Source organism: Nicotiana tomentosiformis, unplaced genomic scaffold (assembly GCF_000390325.3).
Source record: "Nicotiana tomentosiformis unplaced genomic scaffold, ASM39032v3 Un00463, whole genome shotgun sequence".
Taxonomy (NCBI): domain Eukaryota; kingdom Viridiplantae; phylum Streptophyta; class Magnoliopsida; order Solanales; family Solanaceae; genus Nicotiana; species Nicotiana tomentosiformis.
Genome location: NW_027175022.1, coordinates 1 through 13000, shown reverse-complemented (window position 1 = coordinate 13000; position 13000 = coordinate 1). Strand labels below are relative to the sequence as shown.

The following is a 13000-nucleotide window of genomic DNA, read 5'->3' as shown; positions in this document are numbered from 1 at the left end:
ACTACGGTTGCTTAGTTGATTTGCTTGGAAGAGCTGGATTACTGGAAGAAGCAAGAAAGATCATAAAAGAAATGCCTATGAGTGCCGATGTAGGTGTATTGGGTGCTCTTTTTGGTGCATGTAGGATTCACAAGAACATAGAGCTGGGAGAGATAATAGGGAAGCAGGTGATTGAACTGGAACCCCAAAACAGTGGCCGGTATGTGCTGTTAGCTAATTTATATGCTTATGCTGGTAGATGGGAAGATGTTGCCAATATAAGGAAGTTGATGAATGACAGGGGAGTGAAAAAGGTCCCTGGCTTCTCTGTGGTTGAATTGGAAGGCGTTGTTAGCGAGTTCATTGCAGGAGGAAGGACTCATCCTCAAGCCAAAGAGATATATGCCAAAGTAAATGAAATTTTGGATTGTATTAAATCTGCAGGCTATGTCCCAGATTCTGATGGACTACAACAGGATATTGATGAGGAGGAAAGAGAAAATCCTTTGTATTATCATAGTGAGAAATTGGCTATTGCTTTTGGGTTGTTGAAGACTAAACCTGGGGCAGTTCTTCGCATCACAAAGAATTTGCGTGTCTGCAAAGATTGTCATCAGGCAAGCAAGTTAATCTCAAAGGTTTATGATCGTGAAATTATCGTCAGAGATAGGAACAGGTTTCATCATTTTAAAGATGGAGAATGTTCTTGTAAAGACTACTGGTAAAAAGATGGCGGAAATTGATGCAACGATCAAGAGAAGTATATCTTTCTTATCTTACTCTTCACATATATATAAAACAATGATTCTGTTATATATGCTCTAGACTCTTGGTTGAAAATGATTGCTTATTCTCCCTCAATTTGCATTTGATTAGATGGGTAACTTGCAGCCTTGTTCGAATGTGAAAGAACCCTGCTGAGCTTGTCAAATGTGAGCAGTTGTCTTCGTTGAGAATAAAACACAGAAGATGCAAATATAGAGCTCTCAATTTGGTGCAGAACAGAAGTATGAGTTTGTGTAGCAATTATCCACCAAATCAGATTAGTATTATGATACTTCGAAACATCAAGGCAATATAGTTGCAACCAATGGGTCAACAAGCCCCGGGGAAAAAAATAGAGATGTCTCCTACATTACCCTGATTATGTGGAAGTATCAGTTTTCTGTTGAGGTCTATCCTGCAGGGTACTCAAATTGGATCAGTGATCGATTTCTAGGTTTCGTCGTATATCTTCGTACAGCAGCACTCCGCACTGATTAAAATGGACGACTAAACGAATGCTACAGGAAGTAACACTCCGCACTGATTATGCAACTGATGAGCAACTCTTTCTTCTTTTCTGCCGATCTTGTTTTGAAAGACATGTACTTAATCAGCCAATACTTCAACTACAGCGCACTAGTTAGGCTAGAATAGAAGTGAACCGAGCACATGATATAGCTATATAGTTTCAATATCGACCTCTCAAAACATTAAAAAAAAAATGAAAAAAATTACAAAGAGGAAGAGGAAGATAGGACTTAGGAGTCTATATAGTTACACATTGCAATTTTGTGTGCAACATGCTTCTCTATGATTATTTAATTTAGCGAGATGAAACTCCAGTAAACACCACAAAAACAAATTAATTAATTAAGATGACTGATGGCTTAAAGAACTCGAGACTTTTACCAAGAACATTCTTAGAAAGACAGCTTCAATTTATAAACATTCTTACAAAGACATACTTAGGTCCCAACCCCTTCTCTAATCTCAAGCAACATCTTTTTAACTGTTTAGGAAAAGTAAGTTTATTTCTAAATCATGTTAGGTGCAGATACAAATTTGACTTGATTCAGAAAAAAATATGGTGAGATCATCATCCAATATTTTTATAATGTTTAGAAGGAAGCCTAGTGGCTATCCACCTACTAAGAAATCATACTTTTAACTTCCGATAAATGCATGAACTATCCAATATATATTGGCCATTTATTACCTTGTCAAACCTGTCCTGTGTGTAAAATGCTGTTTAACTTAGTCAATTCAAGTACTAACTCACTTCAGAGACTTGAGGAGTCATGTACTTCGAATTACATAGCACAATGGCACAATAGTATAACATTGCTTATCATGAAAAGCAAGCCAGGATGTGACACAGTAACAACTACTACGCTTCAATCCCGAGCAGGAAACGCTTGCCTAGGAGGGAACATCTCAATGCATTCTATATTGTGAGCACTCATCATAAATTTACTAGTTTTACACAAGCTGTCAACATGAAAACTACAAGAAAACAAAGCATAGACAATTGGAAGAGTTTCACCATTCTATATTCATTCTCAGCAAGCTACAGTATGCAACAGGTGAGTGGAAGCGTAGTGTTAAATTGAAGACAAAACAGCAACAAATTGCGGATCGACTGTGCCAGGTTCACTCTTGATCATTTCTTACAAGTTAGAGAAGCTGGAGTTTGACAATGTCTTCTAAAGGTTTCTTACATCACAATCGCATAAGTCTATCTATATTCAATATTTACGTAATGTCCTATAGTTTTTCTTGTCTTCTATTACCACAGATTAGAAGTGGCAATTGAGCAATTACTTCTTAAGCCGAGACACCACGAGAGGAACCCTCTTGGTTACCCAGAAAACGGACAACCACAATGGTGATGTTATCTGCACTTCCTCTTTGATATGCTTCCTGCATCAGCCTCTTTGCTGCTTCCTCAGGATCTTGGATCGGCTTAACCATCGACACAGCCTCCTGCAAATTTTTGTGTAACGATCAGGTTGGTAATTGACTAGAAACTGCTAGATATTTGAAATAAAACCATGGCTATTTAATGGTTATCTAGCTCAGAAAGAATGCTGGTTTCTTGATTCTTTCAAGAAAAAAGGGAAGAATTATGAACCTCATTCGTCACAACATCCCAGAGTCCATCACTTGCAAGGATAAGAAATTCAAGAGAGCCATCAACCTTTACTTCCTGTATTTTTTACAGAAAATTAGGCCCACAAATACACCAAAAAAATTAGGTATATAAGATGAGAAAAAGCAGTAAAAATTCAATTGAAGTATCTTCGAAGAGACATGCTATCAGCTGCTATCAAAAGTTACACGTCCTAAAATTATTATGAGATGGAAAAAAGAAATCAAGCAGCAAAAGTTTGCTGTCTGAAAAAGGTAGGGAGTATTCCGGGATTCAATAAGGACCAACTTTTGAACAGTTTCAGAAATCTACCAAAATATACATCTAGTTAATAGGTTCAAAAATACAAGTGCACATACATAGAACATTTGATATACAGCTCAAAAACATGAACAGCCCTATTTTGCCTTATTCATCTATAGAAAGAATAAAAGTTCTTCAAGTTACCTGTATTTCTGGATCAGCAACAACATATTGCTTTAAAAGTCTATCGCCAAACGCACGGGAAACAGCAAGTACACCTCCAACTCTCCAGGTACCTGCACACCATATGTTATGTTTGAACTGTATGCCTTTTAGAACCATTTCAACTGACTAACACAGGACTAAACAACATGAAGGGCTTACCTGCCCACATCACAAAACCTCCAGCATCTTCAATGCGCTGTCGCTCATCTGTTTGGTCAGGCTTGTGGTCTCGAGAAACAGCAATAGCTGAGAATGAAATTAGCATACTCTATTAGGTGACAGAGCAAAGCTACAGGGTCATATTTAATTATAATAACAACTATACCCTACAGTAATGAACGTTAAAACAGGCAAAGTAATTGTAATTAGTTCGTTTGCCAAAATAGTATAGCAGGAATATACACTTGAAAATTACCAGCTTAACTTAGCAAGTAATATACAACAAAGATACTGTTCATGGTAGTTGAACAAGGAAGAAAATGAAATGAACTAGTACAAGATGTGATATTTAGAAGTGCTGACATGACATTTTCCATATTACCCCAAAGTTTCAGGAAATATCATCAATATGCAGATGTACTTTCTTTTATTTTATTCCATTCGCTCTAGAATGAAAAGTAAAGTATCCTCATGTTTTTATCTTTCATCTAGTTCTCTTAACTTCAGTGAGCAGTGATATTTCACTTTTATAGCGCAACATGAAGAACTTGTCATTGTAGTGTTAGGACCGAGTAATTAGAAACTAAGTTGCTCGTACTCTTCACTTTTAGTGTTGCGCCCGTGTCGACATTGGTGTGGGATCCGTACCAAATCTGGTCAACCGATTTTGGGCACTTTGACCAAAATCGACAGAGAAATTCGAGACAATACAATGAGTTTTTAAATCAAAACAAAAGCTATGGTAAAATTGAACAAAATGGAATACCTTGTATATAGAAATTTCTATGTCAGTCCTTTTACTTTATCTTCTTCTCGGATTCTCCTCTTGATCAATATTTTTTCCATTTCGGAATACCTTGTAAGTTTCACATAATGTCTAATAATGTAGACATATTTTAATAACTCTATTTTCAGATATTTGAATTATTTTTAGCCAAATCCCCGCACTCGTATCCGTACCTAGATCGGCACCCCCGAATCTTAAATTTAAATCAAGAAGGATTCGACCTCTAGATCTGAAACTGTATCGAACACCCACACCCAATTATGAGCAACTTAGATTAGAAAAGTAAAATCCAAAAAAGCATAATAAACCCCGTGCGCGCCTTTGGGCTGAAATACACAAAGCAGGAGCCAAAAATCAAAAGAGAAATAACCATATCACCTAAGCCTTACCTGTGCCTCCCCTGCAGATAACAGCTCTGGAGTCACCAACATTTGCAACCAGTAAACGATCACCTACAAGGATGGCAGTGGAAGCAGTCGATCCAGCATCTTTGTGCTGATTGTTTTCTGATTTCAGAAACTCAGAGTCTGTATAGCTGTATGCATCGGCTACAAAAGCAAATATATGAATAGAAGTGATATTGATAAGCTGTTTCTGAAAATGAACATAGCAACTATACTTCACACTATGTCAATATACCTATTGCTGATTTGGTGTCTGATATAAATTTTGGATGCCTTATCAGGTTGCTGAAAAGGTTGTGTTTCACATATTCTGCGGCCCGAGCACCCCCATGACCTGAAATGAGAGAAAAATGCAGGTAAAACTACCCAATTGGAAGGCATGTAACCAACTTGGCATGGAAAGAGAACTATCTGTTAAGTCGAATTTAAGCAGAATCAAGAAGTCAAAATAACAACGAGATACAAGGTGGTAATTTAATGTGATAGGTATCCTCGTGCAATCCCTGTTATATTACAGCTCATATGCCAATAGAGCTCCCTCAGCTTCCTGCAGCATATGAAGCATGCCTAACCATTGAGCGGTAACAAGGATACGGAAAATGATGCACATTTGCTGTACTCTAGGTACCATGCCATCACTAGGAACTGACAAAAGCATGTGCAAATTCTAGCTCACCAAACTTGGGAAGATTGAGTGAGACGCTAATAAACCTTTCATAATAGTGATTTGACCATCACTGCTTTGAGATCCCAGCCTGGCCAGAATTACAGGTAAGAGGAAACTATAGCAGAAATGTGTCCAGGAGTGAGGTTACAGAGAAGTTAAACAGGCTATGGAGATCCTAGCAGAAATAGTTGCCTCCTTTTTTCTTCTCTTTCTCCTTATTTTGTTTTAACCCCCTAAAACCCCCCCAAAAGAAAGATGTCTTTTGCCTCAGACCATTTCCAGCTTCAGTTGTTTATTTCTCTTCTTCTATCCTGACCTGCTGCTCCAGTGCATTACTTACCGCCATCCACTCCACCTTGTTCTTCAATATATTCCTTCCTTTACAGTGTCTCAGCATCATCCACCAGCACAGTTGGAGAACCACTGACTATGAGAGCCTCCAACAAAAATGAATCCCTATTGTCTGAGCATGTTGGAAGAAACCTTTATTTCCTATTCAGGAAGATTGTATAAGAGGAAAAAAATTATGGTATGATCAAACTTTTGTCAAACGCATCCGACGTGTCATGGGTGTCACATCTGGCACTACATGCCTACACTCTGTTTGTCATCATGTTTCATAAGATGACTTTTTCCGTAGTGGGATGCAATTAAAATAATCATTAAATAAGCTCAAACTTTTTGAAGTATCAAACATTTTGATTGACATACATGTCCGTTCATTGACTCATACTAGTGAATATTAATAGAAAATGTCTATGTTTACCAATATCTGTATGTATGTCCGAGTATTTTTCAAGTGGATCTTTATGCTATTAACAAATAACCAACCAATAACCAAAAATTCATTGGCAACCCTCATGTCATTATCTTTTCTAGTGCTACACAGATGATAACAGACTAACAGTTGGTGAGAAAGAAATCAATGTCGAGTAGAAACAGGAGAAACACAGGAGAAATGGAGTTCTCAAGCAGAAGCACTAATCCACAGCCAAAATATTGGCTTTAGCATCTTTCTTATTCTAAAATGCCTTTATATTAACTTTTGCTCTCCAGTTCATCAACTCTCACTCTCCTGGGGTTACCACCAATAATAACGCCTCAACTTCAAGCAAGTTTGCTATATGAATCTTCACTGTCCATGTCGCTCCATATAGACCCGTCTAAATCCAATATTATAAAATTTTATTTTCTCTAGCGCTAGAAGTTCTACACATTTTCTATTAGCATATAGATCTTTGACAAGACTAGAAGACTCCTAGCAAATATTGGACTTAAAGCAAATGTACTAGCACGACTAAGACTTTCTTAGGGTGACCACTATTGGAAAATCAGACATTGTTTCAAATAAGCAAAATGCATGCGATGAGGAATGCTCAAACAAGTAGACTCATGAGTTGTGCTAGAATTTTGAACACAATGCCTTTAGAGAGGAAGGACAGCAAATACTGGCAAGGATTTCTCCAATTTCTTACATATATGCTAAACAAATTTCCATAGTGCAAAGATGTAAGCTAGATCATGCAAGAAATAGAGAAAGATAGGGAAAGGATAAAAAGGAAGAAGAAACAGGAACCACCCAAACACCCAGCTGACTCCTACGCTTGGGCAACAATTCGGGGATTTCTCAGAAAGAACCAAAAGTAGGAAACAAGGGGACACAGGACACATGGCTAGAACCAAGCAAAGCCATTGACCGGAAACTGCTCTAAATGGATCGACTGCTAAAGTAAGGCCAGTGTCTCAATAGAGGAAGAGCAGCGTTGACTGGACATAAGCTACCATGCATTTCCTAATTTGAAAATATGGAGAATACTTGCAGGCATCATAGTTACCAAATATTTATATGTTGACTGACCATTCAGGCATTTCTTTAAAGATGCGTGCATACACTAATGGAATGTTAGCCCCCTGACATCGGAAGGTACTTCGCTCACCACTTAGAAGAGGTATTGAATGAAGAATGAAGACTAGATAATTCTTAATTCCAGCAGATAATTTTAAAAGTAATGCTTGTAGAAAACAGTGGCGGCAATCCTTAGGCCTCGCCGCCGAAACCAATATAAACGGAACATACAAACTGTAAGGATCTATGAAGTATCGGATAGCAGTAGTCCGACAGAAAAATTCTAGACGAATTTATGGTCATCTGATTGAGATATTGAATGTCTTACTACGTGTAAAAACTTAAATGACATTAAATTCTTAAACAAATCAAGATCTGTATTTTTTTCATTTATTCTAGTTCGGCCACTTTATTCCAGTCAGGAGGCGGAAACAGAGAAGAATAGTTACCATCAAACACTCCAAAGAGACCAACTACCTCTCCTTCTACACCATCAATTCTTGTCTCATAGAAATCCTCCATGGAGGACCTTTTTCCCGGAGAGCTAGCGTATCCGTAGCTGAACTTCCCATTCTGACTGCAAGACATAGCATCTGTTAGACTACAGCTTTGCAACTTTTATCTTATATAAAACTTCATCAAAGCTAGATTAATCACAATGAAAGCACTTCAAATTCTACTATTTCGGGATTTTTGGACAAGATGATGACAAAAAACAGACAGAATATAATAATCACATGAACCTGATCAAACACAACTATAAATAATCTGAATCACCATAATATCAAGTTGCAACTTAAGCATGGATTTCCTTATATTTCTGGATTTATGGCCAACGAATAATTCTTTCCATGAAAGACACTTTGAATATTCTTTTCAATAGCAAATATGAGTCCCGCTATGCTTATTTGCATACATTTCTACGTAAAATATCCATCAACTAATACAAGAGCCAACCCATGATAAAGATTGCACATTTCATTCACAAAAGCAACTCATAACCACATTCCAGTTGTCTGAGCATATCCAAACTCATTCCATATATCTAAGATTCTAATCTAGTCGGATCCGGCAAGTAGAGAACCAATTTCAACCCAATGGAAAATTCCTCTAGTTAAGACAGCTCAAACAAGCATCCACATTACGAGGCGCGGGTACCCAATGCCCGAGAAGCAATTTTTATAAACTAAGCTCCATCATATGAGAAAAAAGATTCTAACAAATGTCAGGAACATGGGAAAAGGGAATTACATAGAGAATTTCACAAAAAACCTAATGAAAAGCAGCCCACATAATCTTCTTGACAATCCAATTAACATGCATAAAGAATTTAACACAAGTAAATAAAAAATTAGGTTCTATTTTCACAAAATACTTTTCTGTATGACCATTCTCTACCTTTGTATACATCTTATATGCAGGATTCCCCAATCTAATTAATAAAAATCATTACTTTATCCCCCAAAAAAAAAGCATAAAAATCATTACTTTATCCCAAAAAACAGCATAAAAATCATTACTTTATAAAATAAAAAATAGCATAAATAAATGAATAAGGAGGGAATCACCTTAGACCACCACCACTAACAGGCGCATCATCAGCATGAACTTGATTAGAAGATGATGATAATACTGAATTCAAATACCCCATTACTGTAACTCCTCTGAATTGATTTTACCCAATATGCAATTGCTTAATTAGCAGCAAAAATTCAAACTTTCATTTCAAGATTTTCAATTGAGCTGCCAAGAAAATGCCAGATCTAAAGTTGAGCTCAGAATCAATCATGAAAATTCATGTAATTTAAATATAATAACATGTGTTGCAACATATGTGTTAAGCATAATGAAATGAGGAAAATTACCTAGTGAAAAAGAATCAAATGAGGAAAATAACTCATTAGAGAAAGAGGAAGAGGAAAATGGACAAGAAAGAAACAAAGTGTGAGGTGGGGTTGTTAGATTTTTGCTAATTAATTAGGTAAATGATTGTAATTATGGACAATAGGACTAAAAAAAATATGTCAATGACAAGATTTGGGTGGTTAAATTTTACCTGAAATATTCAAGAAAAGAATTTGAAATTATTGTTTTGTGGGGGTTTTGGGGGGGGGGGGGGGAGAGGGTTGTTGGTGGTGATGTCAAAGATTGGGGGACCAACCCTATGAGGCCGTGACCGAAAAATGAGGTAAGCTAAAGAGAATTGGTCAAAAAGACAAGAAAACTTGTCCAAATGAAACTTCCATTAAGGTTGCCCAACACTTGGCAATGCATAGAGTACTGAGGTGTGTAAAACTTTAAAATCTATTACTACTATCAATATTAATATTGTATGTATCACTAATTCAATCATTGATCCTCAGGAATTAGTTTTGAGTTTTATATTTTTAATGAATTAAATGTATTTGGTTGAGGAATGACGAGGGTAGTATAGACATTATTCGAAATAATCATATTCGACTGAAGATGTAAATAGTACATATCAAAATAAAATGAGAAAATATTTGAAATGATTTGATAATGTCCTCCATCAAACGTCAGGAATACCAATTTGTCGGTCAGATACCATGGAAGTAACGATATTAAAGGAGACGAGATACACCTAAAGACATTTGTACGTTTACCTTAGGTCTTTTGCTTTCCAGAGTCTTTTGATCCGATCTGAGATTATATGCTAGTCGAAAATAAAGAGAATTTTCTTAGACCTTATGTTTTCTAGAGTATTTTAATTTAATCTCAATCTGAAGCTTATGTGCTAATAGAAAATATTGAGAATTACTCTTATTATTATAGTTATTGTTGTCGTTATTGTTATTATTTATTATTGTATAATATGTCTCTGATGAGATTGAATAGAGCGACGTGATTGGTGATATATATTTTATATAAACGATACCAATTTATTTGGAACTGAGACGTAGTTGTCAGTATAGGGAATAGAAATGGCAACAATAAATACAATTCGGCATACATTTAATTTTAGAACTAGGCATACTAGGCCTAGTTCTTAAAGAGATTTCTTGCAGACACTTGTACAATAAGATTTGGCCACCACATAATCATGTAGAAGGGAATAGCTTCATATAGAGGTGGGCTTTCGGGCAGTTCGGATTGGATATGAAAATTTCGATTTAAAATTTTAATTTTCGAATTGAAGAAATGACAATCCAAATTCAATCCAAATAAAGCTCATATTAGCTCGAATTTTTAAGTTATATTTTGGATTAATCGGTATGAATATTTTCAGATTTTCAGTTGAGCCCATAAGTTGATGTTTCTTCTTCTTACAAAAATAAACATCGAAATAAAGTTTTCAGGTTAAATTGCCTAAAAAGTTTCTTATTCTCACAACAATTATCCAAATAAAGTATTCAAGTGATAGAACTCATCATCAAGAAAATGCAATAGAAACATTAATAAGACTGATAAAAATTAACAATAGTAAAATCATGTCCAAATAGAAAGTATTCTGATAGTAGCTTAGTATTAATATTGAATATATGAGATAATGCCTAATGAACAGGATGTGGAACTTATTTTTATTTGGATAATGGACTAAATATAAAATAAAATAAAAATTAAATTTTTGAATATTCAAAAATCCAATGTGCTAAATCCAACATCCAATCGAAAATCCAAAACTTTTAAAAATTTAAAAATTAAATTCAAAATCCAATTCATAATTAGAAAATTCAAACCAAAACTCCAAATATTTTAAATATTGATTTGAATTTCACGTTTGTCCAAACTATGCCCGTCCAATGTTTAACAACTGATTACCTGTGGCTTCTCCCATTGTTTATGTATGCAGTGGATAATAAGTGTTATGTACACTATACTTTTGGTTCAGTGAACTTTACCCTGCCTTATTCTTTATCGAAAACAATGATGAGTAAACTTTAATTTAGTTTCACCTCGTTCATCCAATTATTTTTATTGTGTGTGAGTTACTCCTTTTATATATTTTATTTCAAGTTGAGTTTCAAGTTGTAAATTGTGATCTAGTAGTAAAGTATCAGCAGAGCTAGGAAACATAGACCATTTAATACACCCTTAAATATTATTTTGAAAGCGTACTGTTTCCTTTAATTAGTCTTAAAGTAATGTTATTTTCTATTAAATTTTTCAAATTTTCGGAATATTACGTATGACTTATTTTATCAGATTTTATTCTCCAAAAATAAAAGAAATTTAAGAATATATATCTTCTGTCAGATAAGACAGAATTTGGGACGAAGACATTTGTAAACAATGGAACGATATTGGGACCGTGTGTGGTTTCCACCATTATGAGTGTTTTTCAATCACAATTATAGCATGTTTGATTAATTATTATTTTTTTTGTCAAAAGTGTTTTTTTTAGGGCCAAAAATACTTTTTATTTAAAATTAAGGTATTTGGTCAAGTGTTTAGAAGAAAAATGTGCTTTTGAGTAAAAATAGAAATAATTTTTGAGAAGCAGAAAAAATAGTTTATTGCCAAAATTACTTTTTTGAAAAATATTTTTAAAAAAAATATACTTAAAAGTACTTTTTAAAAGCTTGGTCAAACATTAATTACTACTCAAAAGTATTTTTCAAATTAATTAGTCAAACACAATTTATTTCTCACCAAAAATAAAATATATTTTTAGAAAAATACTTTTTAAATAAATTGATTTTAGAAGTTTGGACAAACGGTTAAATTCTTTTCAAGTGCATTTTCATGATAGACAAAGTCCACGTCAAGAAATAAGAAGTTGATCTCGGATAACTTTGTTATATTAAATGTATAACTTGTGAGTAGAAATAATAAACGAATGAAAGTGGATATTAATGAAAGTGGATATTAATTTAAAACCAATGGACATGCCTCTTTCGGACTTTACATCTTGTTTGGATTATTGTTACATCTAGTTTAATAATATATTGTATTGTATTGTATTGTTTGATGAATACAATGTTTGGATATATTGTATCGTTTACCGTCGTTTCATGATATCACGCACTAACAATATAAAGAATAAACTTGCAACACTACTAAAAAAAAGTAGAATACATAGTAGAATTATTATATAAAAAGTAGGATAAAGAATAAAATATAATTATATAATAAAGAAGGGCAAGATGAGAGGGAAAAAAGCAAAGAAACGACGCCACCACACCAAATCTGCCGTTTCATAAAGTGTCACTTTTCGTCGTTACATAACGATGGAGTTGACGATACAATACAATAAATTAAAGTAACAATCAAAACAAATATTATATTTAAAGTAACAATACGATACAATACGATATGTAACCACCGTCCAAACAAGCTGTAAGTTTTGGTTGTTTACCACTGTTTTATTGTCGAATCATTCTTTGTGTATTACTCTAAATAGAACTGTTGCTAAATCATAAAATAATACGAAGTATCTTAACTTTTACAGCTTTGTTTGGATTGTTGTTACTTGTCGTTTCATAATATATTATAGTATATTGTACTGCATTGTACTATATTGTTTGATAAATACAATGCTCGGATAGATTGTATCATTTGTCGTTATTTCATGATGTAACGCACCAACAATATAAAGAATAAACTTGCAATATTACTAAAAAAAAAGATACGGAAGAATTATTATATAAAAAAGTAGGGTAAAGAATAAATTATGATTATTTAATAATAATACAGGGCAATATGAGAGAAAAAAGTAAGATAACCACGTCAGCACACCAAATTTGTCGTTCCATAAAGTGGCATTTCGTCGTTACGTAATGATGGATTTAACGATACGATACAATACAATAGGTAA

The 13000-nt window shown here is 34.4% G+C and overlaps 2 protein-coding genes across 3 annotated transcripts; one reads left to right on the top strand and one right to left on the bottom strand.

The window, feature by feature from the left end:
• Positions 1–6: 6 nt before the first annotated feature.
• LOC104110349 (pentatricopeptide repeat-containing protein At1g08070, chloroplastic) lies at positions 7–1373 on the top strand. Its single transcript, XM_009619818.4, has 2 exons — positions 7–739; positions 856–1373. Exon 1 carries the CDS (start codon positions 72–74, stop codon positions 702–704), a length of 633 nt encoding a protein of 210 aa, XP_009618113.2. The 5' UTR covers positions 7–71; the 3' UTR covers positions 705–739; positions 856–1373.
• An 894-nt stretch (positions 1374–2267) lies between these two features.
• On the bottom strand, positions 2268–9227 carry LOC104110348 (probable protein phosphatase 2C 59). Of its 2 annotated transcripts, none has more exons than XM_009619816.4 (9): positions 9090–9227; positions 8793–8967; positions 7674–7801; positions 4947–5045; positions 4697–4855; positions 3521–3607; positions 3341–3432; positions 2876–2950; positions 2268–2727 (listed from the first exon to the last, which is right to left on the bottom strand). In XM_009619816.4, exons 2-9 carry the CDS (start codon positions 8873–8875, stop codon positions 2569–2571), a joined length of 882 nt encoding a protein of 293 aa, XP_009618111.1. In that variant the 5' UTR covers positions 8876–8967; positions 9090–9227; the 3' UTR covers positions 2268–2568. The 2 variants fall into 2 exon arrangements, with proteins under 2 accessions (XP_009618111.1, XP_009618112.1); XM_009619817.4 differs by having other exon boundaries at positions 8793–8987; positions 9090–9205.
• Positions 9228–13000: the final 3773 nt, after the last annotated feature.

Coding starts and splice junctions, on each gene's coding strand:
- LOC104110349 (XM_009619818.4), top strand. CDS start 72: ATGCCTATGAGTGCCGATGTAGGTGTATTGGGTGCTCTTTTTGGTGCA.
- LOC104110348 (XM_009619816.4), bottom strand. CDS start 8,875: ATGGGGTATTTGAATTCAGTATTATCATCATCTTCTAATCAAGTTCAT. Junction 7,802..8,792: donor GTTAGTGGTGGTGGTCTAAG/GTGATTCCCTCC, acceptor TATGTCTTGCAG/TCAGAATGGGAAGTTCAGCT. Junction 2,728..2,875: donor GGGATGTTGTGACGAATGAG/GTTCATAATTCT, acceptor AAAAATTTGCAG/GAGGCTGTGTCGATGGTTAA.